The sequence below is a fragment of the Trichoderma atroviride genome, chromosome 3, assembly GCF_020647795.1.
Source record: "Trichoderma atroviride chromosome 3, complete sequence".
NCBI classification, from domain to species: domain Eukaryota; kingdom Fungi; phylum Ascomycota; class Sordariomycetes; order Hypocreales; family Hypocreaceae; genus Trichoderma; species Trichoderma atroviride.
In genome coordinates, this window is record NC_089402.1 from 1,043,183 (window position 1) to 1,067,080 (window position 23,898).

Below are 23,898 nucleotides of genomic sequence, written 5' to 3' on the forward strand. Positions count from 1 at the left end.
ACGAGATATATGGGGGTCTTCATATGCAGACAGTAGCGCTCGACCCAATCATTAGCGCTCCTGTCGGATGTGTGCTCGCCCATTTTCGACTCGGAGGCAACGGGGGGATTTCGTGCGCGCGGGCGGAGTGTAGAAGCGTAGGCACTTGTAGGTATTTCGTAGGATCTAGGTCGTCCCCGCTGATTCTCTACAAGGACAGAAGTCAACACCGGCACAGCTGACCGCAACGCCTCGCATGCATACTGTATCTACTGTACAGTAAATTGGTGTTGCGAACTAACCCTTGGCAATACAAAGCAGCTCAAATCAGACCCCCAAGGACGACTGTTTCGGAGGCTCCGCAATGGCCATCGGTAATGAAGCACGGCTGTACTGTAGGCTCTAAAGTAGCAGTGCGGAGAACTTGGCCTCCTGCTAGACATTTTGATAGGAGGAGGTACGAGTCAAGGTGAACAGGCAGCTGTTATTGGGCAATAGTTTGCGGAATAACAATACTGTACATGTACTCTCTAAGAAATGCGAGATTGGGCTTCCCCCAACAAGATGACCAGGCCTACCTGCCCAATTCTTCCTTCCGCACTTGCCTGGCGGTGTACTGGATTCCGCATTTCCAATCTCCAGCCCGCAAGGCACTACTACTTGTAAGTAGTTAGCACGGCGATACACTCGGAACCCGTAGCTATCACACCGCTGAACGCGTACTGGGCATGGCCTGAAATTCCGCTCCCGCATTGGCCGCAGCAGGCGACGAGCTGCTCTCCCACGTGTGGCGATGCCAGCCCTGCTAGATGCCCCGTACAGGCATTCATGTTCCCTCGAGGGTATCTGACTAGCGGCAGTACGGGGTATCGAGTAGGGTTGTAGGTGCCGTCGGCCGTATCGCCTGCCTGCAGCATGAATATGATACGTGCGGGTACATGCTTTAGTGCGCTGCAGGGCTTCGCTTTACTGGCAAGACTGGTTATCAATCAGGCAATTTTACGGCGTCTAGTGCTTCGTAGTCGCCGAGAGCCTGCCGATATGGGTGCCCAGGCCACCGGTGCCAGGCACTGCAGACACGCGAACTGGCAAGGACCAGGTATCTCAGCAGTGGAAGACTGAACTTTGAGTACCTGCCTATAGAATTGACCTCTGAATGGCCCCAGAAGGAGCTGTTTGGCTGGTTAACCCAGGGAAGGTGCAACGGAAGCAATAGCATGACGTGGGCGCATCTTTCGAGATGCAAGAGCTACTGCCAATGGGCAAACCGGGTTTCATTACTTCGTTTCTTGCAGACAGATGGATTGGGGGCACAGATACTAGTAGTTTATTCGATGTGTTTGAATGCTTACGAGTACCTAACCGCCGCTAAACCCTCGAGGCTCAGACATCCAGGGCTCCATGCGCATAACATACCAAGGCTCGTCTCTAATGAGGTGTTCGTGCCCCAGGTAAGTATAGGTATCTGTCAAGTGAGTCTTGTTTCAAACAGATGCTATCTGGCGAGCAGAAGTGCACACCTCTCCCATCATTCTTATCAGCTGGGAGGGAACCAAGAGCAGCTACTCGTACGTTAATTCTTGCTGAGTATCAGATTTCTTGAAACCGGGCCTCGTTTCGACAGAACGATTAATGAGGGAAATGAACCTGGACATCCACGGACACCACCGGGCTCTTGGCAAGCAGAAAAGAGAGAGCTACGCCGCTCAAGTACTTGTACTGTACCCTTGAAGCCATGCCGTGTAATCCTCATCGAGGACTGCTACAGTATATGGATCCAACGTCTCCTGTCGTGTAACTGGTTTCACACCTCTTTGGCTTTGATCAGTTGTCACATTTCATCCTCGGCGCTGTTGCCTGGGTATGACCTTGAGCCCATCTCAGCGCGGCCGCTTTGACATGCCCACAGTACAGTATTGTCCCCTTGTGGGTACGGAGGTGGTGTTGCAGATACGCAATCACCATCTCGCCGCCAGACACCACGCGATGGACACTGTGCCTAGGTTGCGACAGTAATACGGAGTCCTGTGCACCCTGCGAGTGCGCCAGGTTAGCCCACAATCGATGCGACTTCACCACGGAGTAGTCCGAGCGGTTATGCTGCGCGTCGCACCGAGCGTACCATGTTTCCGGGCTCGCGGCCAGAAGACTTCGGACAATCATCAACCCGTTCTGTCGTTGTCACGTAGCGCTTCGCATGCCATCTCAGGCTACCTCTAATCCATGCCGGCAGTGCTATATACCCCCATACGAGTCCGTCAGAAAGCTCAGCAGCTGGCTGGGAATCTCGTGGCTACAGCACAGAGTCCAAACCACACCCTCTAGTCGACGACACACGATCTTGCTATTCTCGGTCTTCGGAAAAGAACTAGACGAAGGTTCTCGGATAAATCTTACTGCTATCTTTCGTGCTAGCCTTTGTTCTCCGCTCTTGCCATCCAGACCCCATGCTCTAGGCAGTTAGTTGCTCTAGCCTCTGGCTCCATCTTGTCTCCGCCAAGCCGGTCTCCTCTAGATACTGTACATAGGTACCCATTCCATGCCGTCGACACAGAGGTATTTGTACATTTATGAGCATGTCCAGCTAGGGCCTTGCGTCACCAAGTACAAGTAAATGTTGCAATCTTCCGGAGACTCCCGATCGCCTGCCTGCTAGGACTACGCCACGCCACGCGCTCTTTGGCTCATCTTTTTGTTGCACATTGCCGCAGAGCCGCCAGATATTGAAGCTGAGTGTTGGCCAGGGTTGTCTCCAGCGCTTTGCTCGGCTCACCAACACCCGGCACCCGGTACTCGCTCCCCAATCTGGCGCTTCGGGCACTACTCCGTGCTCTTGTTACACAGCGTGCCGATATGCAGCAGGTCATTCATGAAACTATGCCGCAGCCGCTCGATGCGGGGTCGTTTTCAACGGCTACCGGTATGTCATCGTCTCCCTCGACATGTTGATTGTATCAAGGTCTGAAGAACTCTAAATTCACATGCCATGTCTGGGGGGGATAAAAGAGTAAAGGGCACTTCTTCTTTGCTATCTCGTTCATGGCTCTATTCATACATATACAGAGAAGAAGACAGAAGGAGAAGGCGAAGAGGATACAGCTTGACCACGTTTAGCTTCAGGTCCCGAGAGCCGAAGATTACATCGCTGTCCGGTCTATAAAGAGCAACAGCGCACGGAATAATGGGAACTGGGGGCAAACGATGCTTGCAGGGACGAGAACAAGCACGGGGGTATTTTTACATTACTCGTATTACAGACGGCGGCTCACCCGGCTCCAACCCGAATGCTTGCTCCACAGCCTGAAGCAACTCGAGAAATTCGTCACCTTTCGGCGCCCTCCTCTGCGGATACAGCCATGCCATTGGCGCCCACGCGCGGCGGCATCGACTTGTAAAGGCCAACCACCTCATGTACGAGCAGACACAAGCTTTAGGGCTTGGCGCTCCTTGCTCAGGATTGTTTAGACGGCAGCTTGCAGGGCCATGCTATCCGCCTGCGTCATTCCGTGAGCAGCAGCCCTGCCACATCTCCTCGTCCATCTCTTGATGCTACTGTACTACGGCACTCTATCGCTCCCGTCAGGGTCCCGGCCGGCGGTTCGGGGGACAGCCTCGAATCGGCCAAGTTTAGGCCCCCCCCCACTGAAATGAAATGCGAATGAGCGTGGTGGGTGGTGACACAGTAGCTTCAGACGCCACGCGCTTGATCGCTTGAGCCAAGCAGAGGGCAAAAAATGAGCCTAATTTCATGCGAGGATCCCGCATCCTCTGAGGGCGACTTGACCTAGCTAGCACAGAGCCACACAGAGCCACACAGTACCAATTCATCCGTTTAACCAGGCGAGATGGTTTATCATTGTGGGTTTTCTTCTGGCTAGTGTACCAAGCAGCATGTCCTAGCAGTCCTACTTAGCAGTACTAGCAGTACGGAGAACTGCTGCTGCGAGTACCTACTCGCCCTGGCTCAAGCCTATCCCATCACGAGGGGCTTTGTTTGAGGGCGAGCACGCTGCGTCTTGGGACAGTAAGAGGGTACCTACAAGCATGTACTTTGACCACAACGGAAGAAACCGTCCTCTTTGCGGGGTTGATGCTACATACAAGCACTAGGAGTAGTATTCAGCAACAATATTCGTCATGCAGACACGCTAGAATGCAGAGAAGCACTGTTTGTGCCCGTTTCGACGTTCCAGAACACGCGCGAGCTCGCCTAAGCTCGACTAAGGTTTTCGGCTTCCACAGCCGCTACGACGAATTCTCGACGTTGTCGAGATTAAGTACTCAATCCGATCAACTACATGGCTGGCGATCCAGACATATCGGGTTTCTTGGGAGGGGATTTCGGGCCACGCGGCATGCAAGTGACTACATGTTCCGGCGAACAAGTATCCAAGTGCAGTGCAGCGAGCCCAAGCAAACACGTGTGGATATGCGGTGTGCCCCGTACTAGGTACAGAGCAATACCCTTTTCCCCCAATGGTGAATCTTGCCTGGAGACGGCGGCAGCAGCCAGTCGGCATCGAGGAAAAAAATGGCTAAAAAGCTTACCATGCCCTGTCGACGGAGCGCTGGTGCACATCATGTCCCGAATTAGGCGGATTCGGCCCCGGAGGGAGCCACATGCCGTATGAAGCTTGGCAGGCCTGGCCGAATGCATGGCCAAATGCGCGTTGATACAGGCTTGTGCGGTCCGTAGATGGGACGACGCGCGCCGTATTAGCAGGTACTGTATCACCATCATTGCGAGGTACCTAGTTTGTGTGGCTCGTTCATTTTCACCTCGCTTCTGTGCGCATGGAGTAGGGGTTACGGAATACTGTATGTACCAGTGACGGCCAACGTGATTATCTATGGGTGGGGTTGGCCGTCGGATCGGATTCGCCGTTTGTCAAACATTGCAAGACGCTGTGAGGATTCCGTAGTATGGGCATAATGGGCACAACAAACTTGGCTCTTCGTCTGCGGCAAGTACCTACATGCAGCCACGGCTGAGGGCGATCCAGGCGGCGGTTCAAGTTTCAAGGGTATAGGTATCTGGGCATCGGAGGACATGCACCTCTCGATCAACTAACTGCCTTGGCCTCTCTTTTTTCGGATGCGTCTGTGTGTTTGTGTGTGCGTGTGTCAATGTTTACGCTGCAACACGCACAGCTGTCTCGCGACACTGACTCTCACTTCCAGCCCTCACCAGCCGAGCCATCGGAAATTATGACAAGAAGAAGAGAAGCTGACGAGCAAGAGCAATCCATGGTTCGCGGCGCGGCATGACATATGACCTGAGAGAGACCCGGTAGCAGGCCCGATTGATCACGACTGGGGGGGGCCGTCCCTGGAGTCAATGCAATGCTCCAGCGGCCCAGCTGGCGCTCGAAACACATTAGCCTTGGCTGATCTCGACTGGTCAATTGCTACTTGCACTTGTGCTAAAGGGTGGTGTGGCCTTACCAGCCCCACGTCTGCCAATCCAGATATATTTCCGAATCTGATTCAACGGGCGGAGGGCCACGGCGGATGACGGAGCGCACTGGCGGCAGACGTCTTTGCCTGATCTGATACCTGATACCTGATACCTGTCCAAGCACATCGCTGCTGTAACCCGCTTGGGGCCGCGAGGCGATACTGCTAGTACTCCGTGCTCTACAGAGTATACCTGCATCAAGTCGCCGCCTCCTTCACACCCCCTCCTCCACGCTGCTCTTGCTTGCTTCACATACCAGACCCAGGGCTCTTCTCCCGCGGCATTGCTTGCATCTCGGCAGTCACAGCAGCGGCCGCCGTCTTAAATTCGCCCGCCAGCCACCTCGAGTCGTCTTGCTTGGGCGCGAGACTCTTTGCCCATTGTCACTTTCGACGGCGCACCTTTTGGGCCTGGGCACCCAGCTGCTGTTCCTGCTGCTGCAACTGCTGCTGCTGCTACTACCACTCCTACTTCTGCTACTATTGCGCTGTTTGTTCCAGTTGCTGAGCGCAGACCGCGTAACCGCCGCCGTGTCCCAATTTGCACATGTCAGATGCCGGCTTGCGATCCTTGCGACAGCTTCACTAGACGGGAAGGCTGCCGTGGATTCCTCGAGCTGAGTATTTCAACTGCAGCGCCGCAACTGAACTTGGGTAGAGATTTCGCCTCTACATCGCAAGACAGGACAAGACGAGGCCGGAGCTGGCTGAGGCGCCGTGCAGATTTGCTCAACCCGCATCGATAGCTGGCATCTTGAGGCAGCCGTTCTTCTCTGGCTAGCCTTGTTTTCTTTGCTTTTGCCTTCTCCCCTTTGGCTTTGGTTCTCGGTTCTTTTTTTTTCTCAGCCACCTCGTTCTCGAAACTCAGCGCCGCCGGCAGAGCAGCGCCATTTGGTTCTAGAAGACATCGACGGCTGGCGTAATACAGGCGCCTTCGAATACGGGACGCGGAGTTCCCTTCCGTTAGTGCCGAGGGCCAGATCGGTTGGGTCACTCAACTGCCTAACACAGCACCAAACTTAATTTTGCATCAGTAATTCAACGACGGGCGTGTATATCCACGCTGCAGGCTGGTGTCTTGGTATTTTTTTTGGGGGGAGCCATTTGATCAAAATAAACAAACGAAACCATGGCAGAAACGTCGCACAATCCTTATCCACGATCTCCCAATCCTTCGACCAGGTCATACGACTCGTCTTCTGTCTCATCTGCAACATCGCCTCGGCCTCCATCGAGGTATCTTGGAAGCATGCTGAGCGCAGCGGGAAGACCAAACCCGACACCGCCTCAGCCCCTGGGCATCCCGACTTTGCCTCCCGTGAACCAGGGCTTTCCGCCTTATGCGCCCATGCCGCCAACGTCCATCATGGGTCGTGAATCGGTTGCTTCTACCGACTCTCTAGTAAGTAGTCAAGGCCTTGGGGGCTCTCACCTGTCAGGCACTTCGGGCGTGCAAGGGCAAAAGAGGGCTTACCGTCAAAGACGGAAAGACCCCAGCTGCGACGCATGTCGAGAGAGAAAAGTCAAGTGTGATGCGACTGAGACGACGAGTTGCTCCGAATGCTCCAGTCGAAATGTCAAATGCCAGTTCACCAAGGAAACAAACCGGAGAATGTCGTCTATCAAGCAGGTACAGGATTTGGAGAAACAAATCGAAAAGGTCCGGCGCGACAACAACAACCTCCGTCGGCTGCTGCAGGAGAGAGATGGCTCCATGGACGTCGATGTCGAATCAAGAGAGCGATCCTCTTCCCAGATGCCGCCTCCCATCGAGTCTGAGAGCAGATCACGCAAGAGGCCTCAACCAGTCCCCGACCTTGCTCTGGCGAGAACAAACCTGCGAAGCTTCTCAAAAGGCGTTTGGAAACCTCCGGCGCAGCACCGCCTGCCAGCACCAGCTGTGTTTGATGCTCCTGCGCCGGAATTGCCCTCCCGTCAGGTTGCTGACCAGCTGCTAAACACGTATTATGGTTCGGCGCATACCATGTTTCCCATCATTCATCTACCCACCTTCAAATCCATGGTTGATGATTTGTACAGAGCAAGCCCACCCCGTATGCCACCGGGCTTCTTGTGTTTATTCTTTGCCGTTTTGGCAACCGGCAGCTTGTTTACAAGCGAATTGCCTGCGACTCCTGTTACCTTTTACCGACCTGCCGAGCTATTGGAATCGGCACGCAAAGCAATAGATCCCTGGTGCAATCACCACACCCTCGATGACGCCAGAGCTCTTATCCTCATAACAATCTGCCTCAACGAAATGAATCTGAAATCTGCGGCGTGGAATTGGCTGGGCAATGCTGTGCGTGTTGGTCAGGATCTAGGCCTGTATTTCGATTCGGAAACTTGGCCCGTGGTTGAAGGAGAAATGCGACGTAGAACATGGTGGGCGATTTACATTCTAGACAGAGTCTTGGCCACCGAGATGGGCCATCCATTCCTTATCGATGATGCAGATTGCGGCGTGGATCTGCCGGCTGCTGTGGACGACCAATATATTCGAGACGACGGAATGAGAGTTCCCACCGGGGCCGAACCGCTAACTCATTCTCTTCTAGCTGTTATTCATGTTGTGCGGTCTTACACGTCCATCGTGAAAGCGACTGATTCTCCCACAATATCGCCTGTACAGCTTGCGAATTTTGACGCGCATTTCAAAAAGTGCCTCAACACTTTCCCCCCGGCTTGTGATCCGGCGAGCACAGTGGCTTTGGCGCCTCACTTCTTGGCACCTCTTACTTATTTGTTCCACGCGCGGCTGCTTCTTCACCGTCATAATTTGAATCCCAACTGCGACGTCGATACTCGCCTTGCCGCTATTGAAAGCTGCATGCACATTGCGATAGACACCGCGTCGCTGATTAACCGAACGGGCTCTCCTGCTGATGGTGCCACCGCTCTTTTAACAACTCACATCTTTCGCTCTACTCTGTTTTTGCTATTGACGGGATATCTGGACCATGCCATCACCTGCATTCGAGCTTTGGCGGCTATAGATGCCAGACGCGATATTACCACTGCTTGTGGGAGATACCTTTCATTTTTTGCCTCTACTTTGAGTGTCAAGCGAGCCGAGTACTCAAGCCACATTGCAAGAACAACCTCACCCCATGCCTTTTCTTCTGCGAGATCTCCGGTCGATCCATCAACCCTTTTGGTATCGTTGGCTAGAGATGAAGAGCTCATAGCTTATGTCTCCGCCGACCTTCATGCTTCACCTTCAAGATCCTGGGTTTGGAACGAAGGGCACGATCGCGATTATCCGCCCCCCAAGACCGATGCCGTTCCATCCGGAGGGCTTGGACACGCCCTTTTTAGTTCAGTAATGAGAACTGGGCTGAGTGACGAAGAGCGCAGGGATTGGGGAGGATGGTCTCAGCTGGAGACGGCGGTTCGAGCATTAGGGACGACTGCTCATGCCATGAGCAATTGGGCAACTCTCCCACCTCCTCAGGTGAAGAGAGAATCCCCAGCGCCGAGTATGCCTGCTATGCCTGCTATGCCTGCTATGCCTGCTATGCCTGCTATGCAACGGCTATCAGATGCCCCTCGATATACTTCAGAAGTGCCAAAGTATGGTAACGAACCATCGAGACCGACTGCCAGTCCAGCAGGCAGAGACAGACTAAGCATTGCGAATATCATATGATGACAAAAAAGACCGATGGGAATTTGGGAAATGATACACGAAACCTAAGACGACACGCCGTTCAACTTTACTTTATTTTTCATTATCTGTATTTTTTTCTTATTCCATTGTGTTTTTTTGTCCTTTATTTTGCGACTTTCTCTTGGGTAAAAAAAGGGGGGGACAGGGGAAATCACGACTGGCTTATTTTTTTCCCCCCTTTTCTTTTGAAACCTTGGAATTGTTCCACACCTGTTGGACTTTGGAAAATAAAAAAAAGTGGTCGCAGGGACGACATTTGATACCAATCTACTCTCACGCATACCCAAAGATGTGGCGATTGCATTGCCTTTTTTTTCTTTCTCGAATTCTATCTGTTTACTACACACGGAATTTTGCAAGAGAGAATTTTTTTTTTCTTTTTCTTTTGTTTTTTGTCCTTTGCCTTTCATATACACATATACCAACTCTGCCTTTTTTTTTTTTTAATTACTGGTTACGTTGTCGATCACGGACGCAAGAGTAGGAGATACCACGAGGGCTTGTTTTGTGTGCTTTAACCCCCTTTTCCAGCCTTCTTTTTCTTGCTTCTCTGTCTCTATTTTTTTTTATTTTTTTTTTATGATGAAAGCGTGTAGTGCACTTGTCTTGTGTGTAATGAGGGCTTCTTTTTCAACAACGCATATGATATAATGGCCTGTATAATATCGACTGATACCTATTCGATTATTCGATAGCAAGATAATGTCACCCTTATGTACGCTCTCATGCTCATCTCACCCTTTTCCGCGAATAATCATCACCATCGATTGTCATTGTGTAAATCATCTCTGATAGGCGCTTTAGCCATGGTTTATCTAAGTTTCTAAGCATACGGCGTATATAAAAAGAGCATACAAAGCCTCATCGAAATACCACCATCGCGCTTCACCTAGTTCTCCCGTCAAGTTGCAACTGAGAAAATTTATCAAGCAGCATGTCTCTCATCACACCTCCATCGTCAACATAGTTGGCTAGATCCATGGCCTTGATCGCCCAGCAATGGCACGAGTCTGATTCTCCTCGGACGTAATATTCGATTCCGTGATTAAAAGTCGTAGCGACAAGCCATTCTATTTCGGCCGACGGGAGCGTATTTCCAATCTGTAAAAAGGTTAGCAAGTGCTGCACAACTGCCCGGGACGTCTCCGTATGTAGAGAAGCGTACCTCGTTCGCCTCTCCCGCTATCTGCAAAGCTTGGTCAACAAGCTGGAGAGCCGAATTATCGTCCGTTCCCAGAATCACCTGAAACATGCAACGGATGTATTTCATGAGTTTCTCATAATCAAACTTTTCCAACTCAAAAATCTCATTGATTATCAGTTGCATAGTCGAAAACATTACTAAAGACATACAGAGTTAGTTTTTTTAACCCAAGATGCGACATGGTAGACTTTATCCGCATGCTGACCTTTGCCCGGAGCTTTGCTTCTCAGTATACAGTCCCCCATTGCTTTATAAGTGACTTCATCTTGACATATTTTTGCTTTTCGAACGGTTTCGTTTAAACCATCCCAGTCCTTTAGCACAGTGGCCGCTTCAACATCAAATACAAGCAATGTGGAGAGTTTGGCGATCAAATCTTTCATGACGCTTTCCCCCTGAGTCGTATCGGGCTTGGTCTCTAGCATGGCATCGAATTTTCTAATGTGCTGTCTAGCTTCAAGATAGTGTTGCAAATGCTCGTTTGTCTTGTCTTCTGTCCGAGCTAGGGATATAAGCGCCGATGAGATAATGAAGTGACAACGAATCGCCATTATTGTTATCTCACTGTCGTCAGATGCGGAGAAGTCCATGGGATACAAGCATGAGAATGCAAGGCAAGCTTTGAAAATGCGGATGGTATGAACAATATTCCAGGTTTCGCACTTTAGGACACCCAAGTTGTATGCATTTTTCCGAAACCAGTGTAACTCAAACACAGTAAACAATTTGCCATCGCCGTCTTGAGGATTCCGCTCAGCGCATTCAGCAGCTACATCCGAAACGTCAGCAAACGCCTTTACGCGATGTAAGTGAGCAAATACCTTTCTCAAATAAGCAGCATAAATCGTCAGCATATACCGTGTTCTTAGGATGGATTTCATTCGTATTGTTCTCTTCAATTGCCTGGATGAGGCGTATTGAACATCGTAATATCGATGGCAGATTGCTCGGTGTTGCTTCATCGTCTTTCCAACTTCTGATAATGGCTTGCAGTGCTGCCAGAGCACACTGCCTGTCTCCTGCTAGCTGTGCCTCTCGGATACATGCATATAATATGTCCCGACCTTCTGAAGCATTGGAGAGTTTACTGAGATGCCGGATGCTTTCACAGCCAAGGTCATGGTCCTGGTCAATGAGGGATATCTTGAATGTAAGGTATCTCGTGAGAAAATGGTTTTTAACATTATCAGACATGGACTGAAAAACTTGTCGAGCTTTTCCTGTATCATTGAGATTCAGAGCACAAGTGATGAGCTTTCTGCTAAATTTGCCTTGGTTGGCTTCACCACTATTCGTGAATATTGTGTGCAAGGCGATCGAGCACCAAGCCTCAACAACTTCAAAAAGGTTGTCGGAAACAACAGACTCTATTTTATTCCATATGACCTTTTAGCCCATTAGCACAGATCATGGACTATACACGAGTATTTTGAGCTTCAACTCACCGAGTGCGCTGCACCAGCGATGTCAGGCTCCAGGGGCTCAGAAAGACCATCGCAAGCCTTGTCTAATAGATTGTGAAGATCAGTCAAGGCTGAGATGGAATTGGTATCATCAATTGTACTCATCCATATCCTTCGCACGAGAGTTTTACCCACCCAGTCGCTATTCTTTGATGCAATGACGTGCCGCAGCAAAAGTTCATCCAGTAGACCGCGCGCCAGGCGATGGTTTCTTTCTCTCAAACTCTTGATGTGATGCAAGAGAAAGGCGAAAGACGCATCAGAGTAGTCGAATGAACGTATCATTCGATATAGTATACTAGAGTAGGCTTCGGTGTCAAAAACTTCTCCCGGAGCTCTCTGAAGAAGCTCAAGGCGCCAGTGCAGTACTAGCGGCTTGTCCCCAACCTCTGACTCGATATATTCAATCAGTCTATTGGCTTCTTGAAAACATTCCTGTGAGCCGATATCCAGAAGCCCGCGTACAAGTCCCTGGCAAATGGCCAATCGCAACTCCAGCCCTTTGACCGAAAGCTGATCTAGCGCTTGGAGACTTATAAGATCGTAGGCGCGCTTGAACCATTTCACAGCCATACCGTAGTCTCCTTTTGAAGCAAGACCATACCCAATGTGCTGAAACGTATCAGCTATAAGCTCTGCAGAGCGAACATTGAGTGCTGGTCGAAGAAGATCGATTTTTCCAAACATGTGCTCTGCAACGTCAAGCCTATCTTCTTTCCAAGACTCTCCAACTTGTCAGAGAAGGATCCCAAAAGTATGGTTTAGGGCAGATACATACTATGGCTGTCCTTATTGCCAAATATTCTGCGTCAAGTCTTGTCCGTTCATTCTGTCCAATGGAATCCAAAGAGTCAAGAGGGATTGCTTTCAGATATTCTATCAGCTCTGCCGCTTTTTGCAGCGCCAACCTAGCCAGATCCAAATCTAATGCACCGATGCAAACCTTGCCCAGTGCCAAGGCCAGATCCATAAGATGCACAGCTTCAGATGGGTCGTCCTTCTTGGCTCTGCCTGCACTTCGGCCCAGCTGCAGCATGAAGAAGGCAAAAGACCGAGCCTTGACGACTAGTTTGGTGCTCTCCGCTGGTTTAGCCGCATCTTGCTCTCTTTTCAGTCTTACGCAAAGATTCCACAGATTGCGCCCTTTCCGTTCAGCATCCTTGGCCAAATCTGGGGGCAAAGGGCTGCTTGAGCCTGACTGGGTTGCATTGTGAATCTTCTGAATATGATGGCCCGTGTCCGCGATGAGTAATTCGGTATCGCCAGCGTCGAGGGGGCCAGAGAGTTGGGTTTGAAGTGTAGCGGCAAAATCTATACCCATGATCCTGTTAGAAGACGATCCAAGAGCCATGGTGATGAAGGCTAAGAAGTTGAGTTAATTACCAATGAAAGTGCGGACTTTTCTTATCCTCACAGCGGAGGCAACATCCTCAGGAGGCATGTTGACGACAAGAAATGATAACACAATTTGGCGGAGGGCGGGATGCGCGCGATAAACAGCCTTGATTGCGCAGGTGAGTCGCTCTGCCTTGCGTCACAGCAGTGTCAGAAAGGAGAATATCAATCATGGACGAATTATCGCATAGACAGCTGTAGGGAGAGAAGAAGAGGAGAAGTGCAGAAGAGAGAGAAAGAGAAAGTGGAGGAGAAGGCGAAGAAGCTGGGTCGCTTGGAAATGACGATGCGCAAGTCAGGAGCACCGCACCTTCCCCAACACATTTCACTCACGGGAAGGAAGGTGCTCCAACGATGAGTTACTCAAATCCAAGTACCTCTTCAGCAATTCCCGTAGTCCTCAGCGCGCTCTCATCAGCAGCAGCAATTATTCAATTAGAAAAACTACCGTAATGTTCAAATAAGGTAGGTTATGTACCTGGAAACTCTAGCGAACCCAAAAGGAAAAACCCCTCTCTGTCCATCAGCATCAACACGATCAACGACTGCTTCAAAATAATTCTCTCCAACAATTTCTGGGAATCTAAACGCCCCATGAAGCAACATTGAAATAAGTCGAAAAAGAAAAGGATAATAGAAAAGAAGGGGGATAAGCACACGATAAAACATTAAAAGTTTTGCGCCGTCAGTCATGCCCAGGAAATCCGTGACTAAAAAAAAGCTCCCTTTTTTCCCAACCTTTGCCGGCTACGTATATAAACCGGCCCATACCATGTCCAATAAGTCGCCCTTTTCTCGTCCGAGCGTAATAAAGCCTAACAGCAGCAATAAAGTGATTCATTAACCGAAAGGTAAAGAATTTACGATACAGGAGGATCGTGCGGCAAGAAGTTTCCAACAATCAGTGCGGGCCTATGAGAAAAGGGGAAAAAAAATTAATCAGCTTCTTGCTTTTTGCTCATTCTGCAGTGTTTGTAGGTGACTCACAGCTTATGCTCATCACGGCGTATCGAAAACGAAAAGCAACACTTGATTATAGGGTGATCTGACGAATCACTAGGGTTCTTCAGAGAGCACGCCGTCAACAACGTATCATGCGCCGGATCAAACGCGATGGTGCCAAACTCTTCCCAATATCGCACCATGGACTCTTCTGTAAGTATCTCATGTAGCGCAATCTTGCCCTAAACGACCTGATTAGTATTGTTTACTACTCGTAGCTAGTAGAAGCCTTCTCAGGACAAGGGGGAAAAGGGGGGGGGGGGGGAGGCACTGACATCTCGCAACTGATCGACTGGCACGTTAATCAGCTCCGCCATCTCTTTGTTTCCCCTAAAAATCTCCCCCGTTCGTCTCCAGCAGCAGGCTGGCACTGCCATGCTCGCAAAGACCCGGTCATAGTCCATCAGCTGTTTCTCAAACCACATCTCTACGTACACAAGCTGCATGTCTGTCAAACCCTGTGCCTTTTCTCTGAATTTGGGACGAAACTGGTTGATTGTTCGCAAAATCTTTTGTTTCGAAGAGGGCGCGATATGACCGTCCAAGTATTTACCCAACTTTGCATAACCATTGATATAGTTAAATGGTTTGAGTAAGCCGGCGTCGTACTTGGCCTTGAGCACGCGAGACATGCGCTCTTCTGGGTTGTCGTTTCCAGAAGGGTCGGCAGCCTGGAGGTAGTATTCTCGTGTCTTGTCCTTATTAGACCTCGCCGCAGCCTTATCATCGACGTTTGGGGGAGGTAGCATGGATCCTCGCATATGCTGTGCTTGTATGGGACCACCTGCTGCTAAATCGTTGTTACTATTGAAGGCACCAATCATCTCTGACGCCCCTCCTGGCCGATTGAAGGCTGCGCTATTCTGAGCTTCGTTCGAGGCAAGATTGCTCTCATCGAGGAGGCTGTTGTGCAGAAAGTCGTTGAGTAGGTTAAACTCGTGAGTGACCTCGGGTCCAATCATATAATTGGGGTTATAGGTATTCATATCGTGGTAATTCTGCGCCGTAAGCCAAGCATCCGAGAAGCCCGCAACTGCTTCGCTGTTAGCTACCCAAAACATCGTCATGCTCGTGACAAAAGAAACTGGGCTAGAGACTGGGCAGGCATTTTGATAAAGAACGGAAAAAAGAACAAAGGAACGAGTCCTAAAAGCAATTAAAGGGGGAACCAGGGAGGGTTCCAATCTCCTTCTGGCAGTGCTTACATTGATTCGCGTTACCATTGCGGTTCAGCGCGCTGGATTCCAAGCCCGACGAAGCGTCGTGTTGCACAAGAGACAATGGATTGCCTTGTCCAAGCACGCCTCCAGCCCCGATGCCCGAATTTGCTCTCTGCCTGGCGCCATCGAAAGCTGGGGGTGGGCCCATGGCGCTGGAGATGGAGCTGTGGCCCATTTCAGACGGTGACATGGTGTCGGAGTCATCTACGGACGCTGTTGAGGCGGTTTTGGCGGTGGCCGTCTTTTTCTTTGGCTCTGATTCGCGGGGCTCATCGTGGCAGAGATGACCAATATTCCTCTTGATGCATCTGGTACACGGGCGCTCCTATGCAGGGCGTTAGCACGTCGAATCAAAGATTTTGGCCAGTAGAAAGTCCGATATGCAGAGGGAGTCTCGAATAATAATCTCATGAAGCCTGCCGTGGCAGATTGGAGGAGAGAGAGAGAGGGAAACAAAAAAGACGACCCCTCTGCGGAGGTTTATGCAGGGGATGTACTTACGAGATCGCATGTCATGTGCTACTCGCATCCAAGTTCCAATCAGTTAGCCACAATCCTTCTTGTCTCCTTTCCATATCTTTTCATTACAGGTGAAGAGGAGACGCAGATGAAATGCCAGTCATGCTTTCACATGCAAATGGCATCACATCACATCACCGTCTCCTCTACTTCCAAAGCGGGACAGACTTACAGATCTGCGACAATACACGCAAGCTGCAGAGGCAGTAGGCAGAGACACACAGCTACTTGTTAGCCCATGTTGCAATACACAGATACACGTGCTCGATCTTTGCGCCTCCAGGGTCGCCAGCCACATGAAATCGGCCGAACTGAGGGTGTGTGGAGGAGGAGAAGAGAAAGAGGCAGCGAGCCAACCGTCGCGTTCAGCTGGCCCTCCTTGTCAAGCTCTCCGGGAAACATCACGATAACTGGAAACTCAAAAAGAGGGGGTGTGGGAAGGCAACATGTTGCGTACCGTGGTTCACCTTGCGTCTCTTCTTGGGAGACTTGCCTGCGCCTCCAGCCGCATTGCGATCCTTATCCTTGACGCGCTCGACCGCATCGCCTTTAGCAGCCAGCCTGCTTCGCTCCACCACCTTGTTTCCGCCTCCCTTGGCATCCATGGCACCCGACGCCGTGGCCGTGGTACCGGCAGCCTTGCGCTCGCTCATTGCTGCTGTGCTCTCTCAAGGTGTTGCCCTCGTTTGTGTATACCCTTTTTTCTTCTTCTATTGACTTATTGTCCTGTGTCTTTGTTCCCTCGGAATCTCTTCTCTCTCATCTCCCGACGGCTCGGGCTCCCATTGGACCTATCCGCCTCGGAAGGGTTACGCAAACACGACAAGACTGCAGATCATCGAACAGGAGGGAGGCAGAGCAGGACGCCGCAACTGTCGTTTCGAAGCGGTCCCGATGGCGCAACCAGCATTGCCCGAAGCTGTGCGGCCAGCCCTTTTCTCCCAAAGAAGGCGACGCAGGGTCTCTCCCGTCAACGCACGAGGACAAGAGGAAACAGACGTAAAGACACAGGCAAAGAAACCAAATAGTCAAAAAGAGGTCGTGTGAGGTCCAACCGCCAGCCGGTCCGTATTGGCCGGTCTTCGGAGGGCGCAGACAAAGCGTTCGTCTCGTTCGGCCGGTGTTTCGAGAATCAGGATCGCGGCCCTTTTTCCAGGCAGGAATGGGATGCAGACGCAGAGTTTGGCCAGCAAACCGAGATTTAAGTTGAGCACGAGAGCAAGAACCGCATCAGCAGGAAGCGCAAAACCGCAGCTGCGTTGAGGCACCCGGGCCTTGTTCAGCTGGGCGGCCCCCCCCCATAATCCTCCCTCTCCCGGTGGGGACCTGGCACCGAAGGCTTTTCGTCTCGCGGGGCTTGGCGCTAAAGAAATGGGCGCAGTACCTGCGCTGCGCTAACTGCCCGGGGCCTTGAGTGCTGCTGAGTGCTGCTGGGCCGCTGTACGGCAATCCCTAGACAGGGCCTGTAATGGGCAGGCAACCTACCTGTAGCCGCCGTAGTTCGTAGTGGAGGGGGGGGCTTCGGTGTCGCCCAACCGCTGAGCTGCACAACACACACACAGGGAACATCCAGCGCGATATTGATGAATTTTTTTTTCCTGGTTGTTGGTCCCTGTCATGTCTAATGCCCGCATCCTCATTGGGCACCGCAATTAAGGTTTTTCTCTTCATCTGTTCTTGCAACTCGACTCTCACTTAAAGCACGACACCCACTATAAAATAGAGATGCTACTAACACAGATCTCCGGCAGCCATGGATGAGAAACATAAACAAGTCCCAGTCGCCATCCTACCGAGGGAAAAGCTGTGCTGTCAGTCCGTTCTAAGCAGTGGAGGCTATGAAAGCGCTACTCTGTGCTAAATTGCACTTCCCGTTCCCATTTTCCCGGCCCCAAGCCAGCCGCCGGCCTCACGGGTCGGATGTCGTCGCTTCGCTCGTGCCGAGCTACAGCCATGACATACATATTGAAACCAAACCATGCAAAAGAACCACATGCAGGACCTCGGGAACTACAGGCATGGGTCGAATATTATTGCAAGGGGGGGCTCCAGAGATGGACATTAAACCTGTCCGCTCCAGTAGTGCATGGTCTCTGCCTGTGACGTAAAGAGTAATTTATGTAAGTAGCAATAGCATAGTCAAGTTTTATGTAAATCCCGCCATGAAAAAAAGAAAATGAGGATACAGAATGGCAACATATCAATTAGAATAGTAAACAGTCAAGATTGAATGAAATGTCTCAACGGCTATAGCAGGCTATCCGCAGCCGATAATCTTCTAATCCGGCAACTCACTTCAGCAATTTTCGCCATCGCATCGGAATTTTCCGGGTTGGCGCGCCTCGATATTACATAACGCTTCTGTTTTTAAACAAACCGTGGCGGAGAATCGCGGGATAAAAAGCCTGGGGCTAGGATTTCTATATTTGGCAGTGTTCTTACAAGAGATTTTCTAATTTTGAATTGCGAAGCAAGAAACAGTGGAATTCTAATATCAAATGATCCTAGCGCTAATACATACATCACATGGTCGCTGCGTACATGATTGGCATAATAAGAGACGATAATGGCCCTCGAATCATGGCCGAGTGATGAGCATGCCAAGAAGGGCAGGGAAAAACAACATGGCCAATCAGAGTAAATCGTTGCCAGCTGATGATACCTGCAGAGTGATTGAGTGCATATGCACATCATAAGTAGATGGTCAAGTGATGTAATGCACCTCATATCGCCACGAAGAAGCTCTTCTCTCCCTCCTTGGGAGCCACACGGGCCTTTCTCATAATCTCATCCTCGCACATCAATCTGATCCTCTCAGGCGTAGCAGGACTCTCCAGCCTCAGCAGCCCTTGTTCGCCATCATCATCTTCTCCTCCTCCGACTTTGGCCTCGATACCGGCGTCTCTCCGCGCGGCCTTGAGCGCGTCTCGAATGGCAAAGAAGACGGAACTGCCCATGAATAGCGGAGGCTCGCCCACGCCTCTGCTGCGCTGGATCGTCCGCAAATCTTTCCACTCAACGTCCTTGAGCAGCGTGACGTTGAACTCCTGGGGGATGTCGCGGAAGCCGGGGATCTTGTACGCGCCGGGGCCGCGCGTGAAGAGATTGCCGGCCATGGCGCCGTTTCTTAGCCATAGGGACTCTTCCATGGTGAAGAGCCCGAGGCCCTGCATGAAGGCGCCCTGGATCTGGCCGTAGTCGATGGCCGGGTTGATGGAGTGGCCAACGTCCATCTTGATGTCTGCGCGGAGGCAGGTCCACGTGCCGGTCAGCACGTCGATTTCTACCTCGGAGAGCGCCACCCCTTGCGTAAAGTAAAAGAACAGCTTGCCCTTGTTCTCTCCCCAGGTGTACCCAATCTCTGGGGTCTTGTAGAAGCCCTGAGCAGACAGGTTGACGCGGTCAAAGTAGGCAGCATGTGCCAGCTCCTTCATCGTGGCCTGCGGACCAAGCTTTTCTCTGTAAGGGGCGAGCCGCTCATTGAGTTGCTTGCACGCGTTGAAAATGGCATACCCGTTCAAGTCGGAAGAAGCTGATGCAGCTGTTGAAGAAGCATTGGCAACCGTGTTGGTGGCCGTCTCTGAGATGTGGACATTATCCAGAGGGACCTGTAGGGCTTGTGCAGCAATCTGAGTCATCTTGGTGTGAAGTCCTTGGCCCATTTCAGTGCCTCCATGAGCCACCAGGATGGAACCATCGTGATAGATGTGTACCAGAGCCCCCGCCTGGTTGAGGAAAAGGGCCGTGAAAGAAATTCCAAACTTGGTAGGAATCAAGGCCATGCCTCTTTTACGCCACTTGTGGCTCTCGTTGAATTTGGTTACGGCCGCTTTGCGCTCTGCATAGTTGTTTTCTTCCTGAACCTGCCTGTACATGAGCGGGACATGCCAATCTGTAACAGCCTGGTTAAAGTGCGTCAGGCCAAGGGGCTCGTAAAAGTTGATTTCCCGCAGGCGGTCAATGGGAATGCCCAAACGGTCTGCGCACTCCTCCATGCACGTCTCCATGATGAACATGCCCTGGGGGCCACCGAAGCCGCGGAACGCCGTATTGGAAACGGTGTTTGTTTTGCAGATGCGGCCTCGGACAAAGGCATTAGGAATGCGGTAGCACCCGTCAACGTGTGCCATTGCTCGCTCAAGTACTGCAGCGCTGAGATCAAAGGTCCATCCACCGTTGTTGAAGATGTCGACATCAAGCGCCTGAATCTTTCCATCTTTGTTGAAACCAATCTTGTATTTGCCCAAGAAAGGGTGCCTCTGGCCCATGGTAATCATGTCCTCTTCCCGAGTCAACATGCAGCGAACTGGTCTCTTGGTCTTCTTGGCAGCGAGAGCCACGGCACAGCTGAGAGGGATAGATCGAGTCTCTTTGCCACCGAAGCCGCCTCCTAATCGCTTAACACGGACGACAACTTTGTTTGCTGGTACATCGCAGATACGAGCAGCGAATGCTTGCCTGTAGATAAGAAGAGTCAGCTGTAAAAATCCCACAAACATGATTAGAACTAGAAAATAAGACACTCACGCCTCATTTGGATTCTGCGTGCTAGAGAAAACCTCCATTGCTCCATCTTCGGGGCTAGGAACGACCAGAGTTGCATTGGTTTCCAGATAAAAGTGCTCTTGGCCACCCATCCGCGCAGTGCCCGTAAAGACATAATCACAGTTCTTGAAAGCTTCTTCCACATCGCCCGTCTTGATCTCGCGAAAGAATGGATGAAAGCTGTCGTTCTGGATGGCCTCCTCAATCGTCAAGATGGCTGGCAAATCCTCGTATTCTATCTTGACAGCTCTGGCTGCTTCTTGGGCTTTGGAGGCCGAAGTGGCGAGGATCATGGCAATGGGTTGACCGGCTGTATGTACTTCGCCTTCGGCAAAGAAAAGCTCATCGAAATTAGGTGCGCCAAACCGATTAGCTGAGGCTGACGGCACATCTTGCCTGTCCACATAGTCAACCACACCAGGCATATCGAGGGCAGTGGAATAATCGATGGATAGAATCTTCGCATGTGCTCGGGTTGACAAAACCCAGCATCCATACAACTCATTCTTCATGGGCGGGATATCGTCCGTGTACTGCGCTTCGCCAGTTGTCTGTTTCAGTGCGGCAAGATGGATATTTGATTTGCCTGTGACTTCTTGTTCGTATGCTGCCGCTGCGGTTGAATCAGTTCGCCCAAATGAAATAGATCGCTCTATTTCATCGATGGCTTGCGTATCAATGTGCTCGCTTTGTCCGCTCAGGATAGCGAGGACATCGTGATAGAAGCGGTAGAAGAAGCCGAGAGCCAGCGCTTTTCGATACGACGCCATGCCTCCAGGAACGCTAAATTGAAGATCAAAATCGGTTCCAAGGGCACTCATAGTTCCCTCCAGCGTGTCCAACTCGGCAAGGCGTTTCCCAACCAGGTACTCTGATGCAGTCTTGGCCGAGACTGTCATGGCGGCCAAGCCGCCATAGATGAGGTTACAGTCAGTAACAACACCGGCATCGTCGAGCTTGACTCTCAGCGCCGCAGTGACAATGGCAATGTCGTCGTCCTTTCTCTTTGCCTGCTTGTAGGTCCGGTAGAACTCTCCCTTGGCCGCAGTCACGGGAATCCTTAGTGATGCGATGACGGCGTCCTGCGCAAGCGCCGTCCTTCGGTATCCCGTGAAGAATTGTGACAGCGGAATCTCTGTCTCCTTAGCCAAGGACTTGGCCACCAAGACTGCATTGGCACCCCATAATGCCGGATTCAAATCAGAAATGGGCGAAGCGGTGACCAGGTTTCCAGCAGGAGTTCCGACGTTTCTGATCTGCCTGCCAGCAAAGTACTTTAACTGTTTGAGGATACCCTTGAACACTTGCGCTCTCTCATGTCCATATCGCTCGATGGCGTCTTCGCATATATGCTCGAAATCAGTCAGGGTAACGTTGCCACCAATTTCGAGATGGTCCTCCTTGAACTCGTACTGTCGCAGCTCTGGTATGTCGCCCACGTAAACCGATACTGGATATTGTAACGCTTTGAACTTGATCTCGATCTGCGTCTCGGTACTTCCTCCAATAATCTTGGCTTGTGGGTGCACACTCTTAATCTGGAGAAGCTGCTCCAGAGTGACGGGTCGAAACCACTTCTTCCTCTTGTTGCCGAAAGCGAGAGGCCGTAACTCATGCCTCTTCAAAGAAGGGGGGAAGATGAGCTCGGTATCCGGATTATACTCGATGAATCCTGGAGGCGTGAATCGTTTGATCGGTTGGTCATTGTTCTTTTTGTCCATACAGCATCCTCCTGCAGGCTTGCCACTCCCATTTTCCATACAGCAGCCGCCGCCGCCGCCGTTGGTTTTGGCTTTGCCGCATGAATTCTCGGCGCTGAAGGTGTTGGCTGCGTCTAGGATAGACCTGTACCCCGTGCAACGACACAAGTTACCGTCAAAGGCTTCCTCCACCTCATGTTGCGTGGGGTTCGAATTGTTTCGCAGCAAGGCATACAAGCTCATGACAATTCCGGGCGTGCAGAAACCGCATTGGCTGCCATGAGATTTGGCCACGCGTTCTTGTGTGGGATGCGGGCTCTTTGTGTTGCCAATGCCCTCAATGGTGACGACATGTTTGCCGTCGAGACTTACAAGAGGTGCGAGACAGGCATTTACACTCGCGTGATAGATTTTCTTGGTGGTGGGGTTGTACTGGCTCACAACAATTGTGCAAGCACCGCAGCCCCCTTCGCCGCAGCCACTATTAATTAGAGAATTTGTCAGTTTTGCTTCATTGATGAGCCTCAAATTGACATGAAACGGCGGAAACGAAGTGTTTTATCGTACAGCTTGGTTCCTGTCAGTCCAATTCCTCTCAGGTACTCCAGGACTGTAATCTCAGGGTCGATTTCGTCGAGAACGACTTTGGTTCCGTTGAGGTAGAAGCGAATAGTGTCGTCGAACTTGGCAGTCAGATCCGCCAGCGTGTCCAACTGCCCGTCTCGTTCGGGGGATATCGCAATGGGTGCCATCGCGATGATTTGAGGAGAGGAAATAAGATTGAAGAGGAAGAGGGGAGTTAATGAAGGAACGCTAGCACATGGCAAACCAGAGAAGAATGAGATGCAGAAGATGATGAGAAATGCAGAGAATCAGCCAATGGTAGAACAATCCAACTCAAACCAATACAGCATCGCTTGGAATATTGTCTTTGTCAACCTGATCGTGCTATGCGCTCACCGGTAGGAATGTCCAAGCGCAGTTGTCCCAGGTGGCGATACGGATTGTCGAGTTCCTGAAAAGAGGCGGTGGTACCCAAGTCCAAGTATATATTTCCCAAGGTACGGCCAGAATCCAGGTCCCGTGGCCGAGAATGGCGCAGGGCTGCCCAACCGCATCGGCCGCTACCCCATATTATACGATATGGAGTGCCTCCGCATAGGTAGCCAAGCAAGTGGTACATTCATGTAGATAAGGGCACAGTACATACACGAGCCAATGAGGCTGATCCTAGGCGGAGGCAACATGTGCGTGAAACATGCACGATCCGTCTAGGCTGATACTTTGCACTGGGCTGTGCCGATACCACCCACCTCGGTACAAAGTATCCCTGTCTGCGATACAGGTCCTGTTTTGCCTCTTCTCTCATACAACTCTACCTCGAGGCCAACCAAGTGGTTGTGACAACTCAGCCCCAGCAAACTATAAAGTATCCGGTAACAGTAGCAGTATACGCCGGAAAAATACTATTTTATCTCGTCGGCCACATAAGCTTACCTCGAGTAAGCAAAAGCTCTGCGCTACGTAATTGATTAATAACAGCAAAGACGCTACTGGAGCCATTGAAAGCATCGGATAGCCTCCATCTTGGAGATCGCTATCGCCCCTCACTGGCATCTTCCCCCGCTGGAGCAAAGCGCGCTTCGGCCGGCTCCGCTGCTGAAAGGGCGCTCCACCCATCGGGTAGTTCCACTGTCGATGTTGATGGAGGGGGAGCGAATTTGAGGCTCTTGTCACATCTCAA

The 23,898-nt window shown here is 51.1% G+C and overlaps 4 protein-coding genes across 5 annotated transcripts; 1 reads left to right on the plus strand and 3 right to left on the minus strand.

The window, feature by feature from the left end:
* Window positions 1-5,678: 5,678 nt before the first annotated feature.
* On the plus strand, window positions 5,679-9,933 carry TrAtP1_005561 (uncharacterized protein; the record flags this gene model as incomplete). The annotated part of the gene is made up of 2 exons (XM_014089229.2): window positions 5,679-9,014; window positions 9,911-9,933. Exons 1-2 carry the CDS (start codon window positions 6,566-6,568, stop codon window positions 9,931-9,933), a joined length of 2,472 nt encoding a protein of 823 aa, XP_013944704.2. The 5' UTR covers window positions 5,679-6,565.
* A 58-nt stretch (window positions 9,934-9,991) lies between these two features.
* Window positions 9,992-13,374, minus strand: TrAtP1_005562 (uncharacterized protein; the record flags this gene model as incomplete). The annotated part of the gene is made up of 8 exons (XM_066112770.1): window positions 13,157-13,374; window positions 12,552-13,084; window positions 11,756-12,496; window positions 11,132-11,696; window positions 10,876-11,079; window positions 10,516-10,812; window positions 10,272-10,447; window positions 9,992-10,207 (listed from the first exon to the last, which is right to left on the minus strand). Exons 1-8 carry the CDS (start codon window positions 13,212-13,214, stop codon window positions 9,992-9,994), a joined length of 2,790 nt encoding a protein of 929 aa, XP_065968855.1. The 5' UTR covers window positions 13,215-13,374.
* A 212-nt stretch (window positions 13,375-13,586) lies between these two features.
* On the minus strand, window positions 13,587-17,162 carry TrAtP1_005563 (uncharacterized protein). 2 transcript variants are annotated; one of them, XM_066112771.1, is made up of 7 exons: window positions 16,367-17,162; window positions 16,082-16,104; window positions 15,892-15,909; window positions 15,376-15,715; window positions 14,446-15,203; window positions 14,156-14,352; window positions 13,587-14,080 (listed from the first exon to the last, which is right to left on the minus strand). In XM_066112771.1, the coding sequence occupies exons 1-7, from the start codon at window positions 16,560-16,562 to the stop codon at window positions 14,029-14,031; spliced, it is 1,584 nt and encodes a 527-aa protein (XP_065968856.1). In that variant the 5' UTR covers window positions 16,563-17,162; the 3' UTR covers window positions 13,587-14,028. The 2 variants fall into 2 exon arrangements, with proteins under 2 accessions (XP_065968856.1, XP_013944702.2); XM_014089227.2 differs by having other exon boundaries at window positions 16,082-17,162.
* Window positions 17,163-18,374: 1,212 nt separating this feature from the next.
* On the minus strand, window positions 18,375-23,275 carry TrAtP1_005564 (uncharacterized protein). Its single transcript, XM_014089226.2, has 3 exons — window positions 22,722-23,275; window positions 20,437-22,635; window positions 18,375-20,367 (listed from the first exon to the last, which is right to left on the minus strand). The coding sequence occupies exons 1-3, from the start codon at window positions 22,904-22,906 to the stop codon at window positions 18,633-18,635; spliced, it is 4,119 nt and encodes a 1,372-aa protein (XP_013944701.1). The 5' UTR covers window positions 22,907-23,275; the 3' UTR covers window positions 18,375-18,632.
* Between the last annotated feature and the right edge of the window lie 623 nt (window positions 23,276-23,898).

Coding starts and splice junctions, on each gene's coding strand:
- TrAtP1_005563 (XM_066112771.1), bottom strand. CDS start 16,562: ATGAGCGAGCGCAAGGCTGCCGGTACCACGGCCACGGCGTCGGGTGCC. Junction 16,105..16,366: donor GAGACGCAAGGTGAACCACG/GTACGCAACATG, acceptor CTGCCTCTGCAG/CTTGCGTGTATTGTCGCAGA. Junction 14,081..14,155: donor CGCCGTGATGAGCATAAGCT/GTGAGTCACCTA, acceptor CTTTTCTCATAG/GCCCGCACTGATTGTTGGAA.
- TrAtP1_005564 (XM_014089226.2), bottom strand. CDS start 22,906: ATGGCACCCATTGCGATATCCCCCGAACGAGACGGGCAGTTGGACACG. Junction 22,636..22,721: donor GGACTGACAGGAACCAAGCT/GTACGATAAAAC, acceptor TCTAATTAATAG/TGGCTGCGGCGAAGGGGGCT. Junction 20,368..20,436: donor ACGCAGAATCCAAATGAGGC/GTGAGTGTCTTA, acceptor TCTTATCTACAG/GCAAGCATTCGCTGCTCGTA.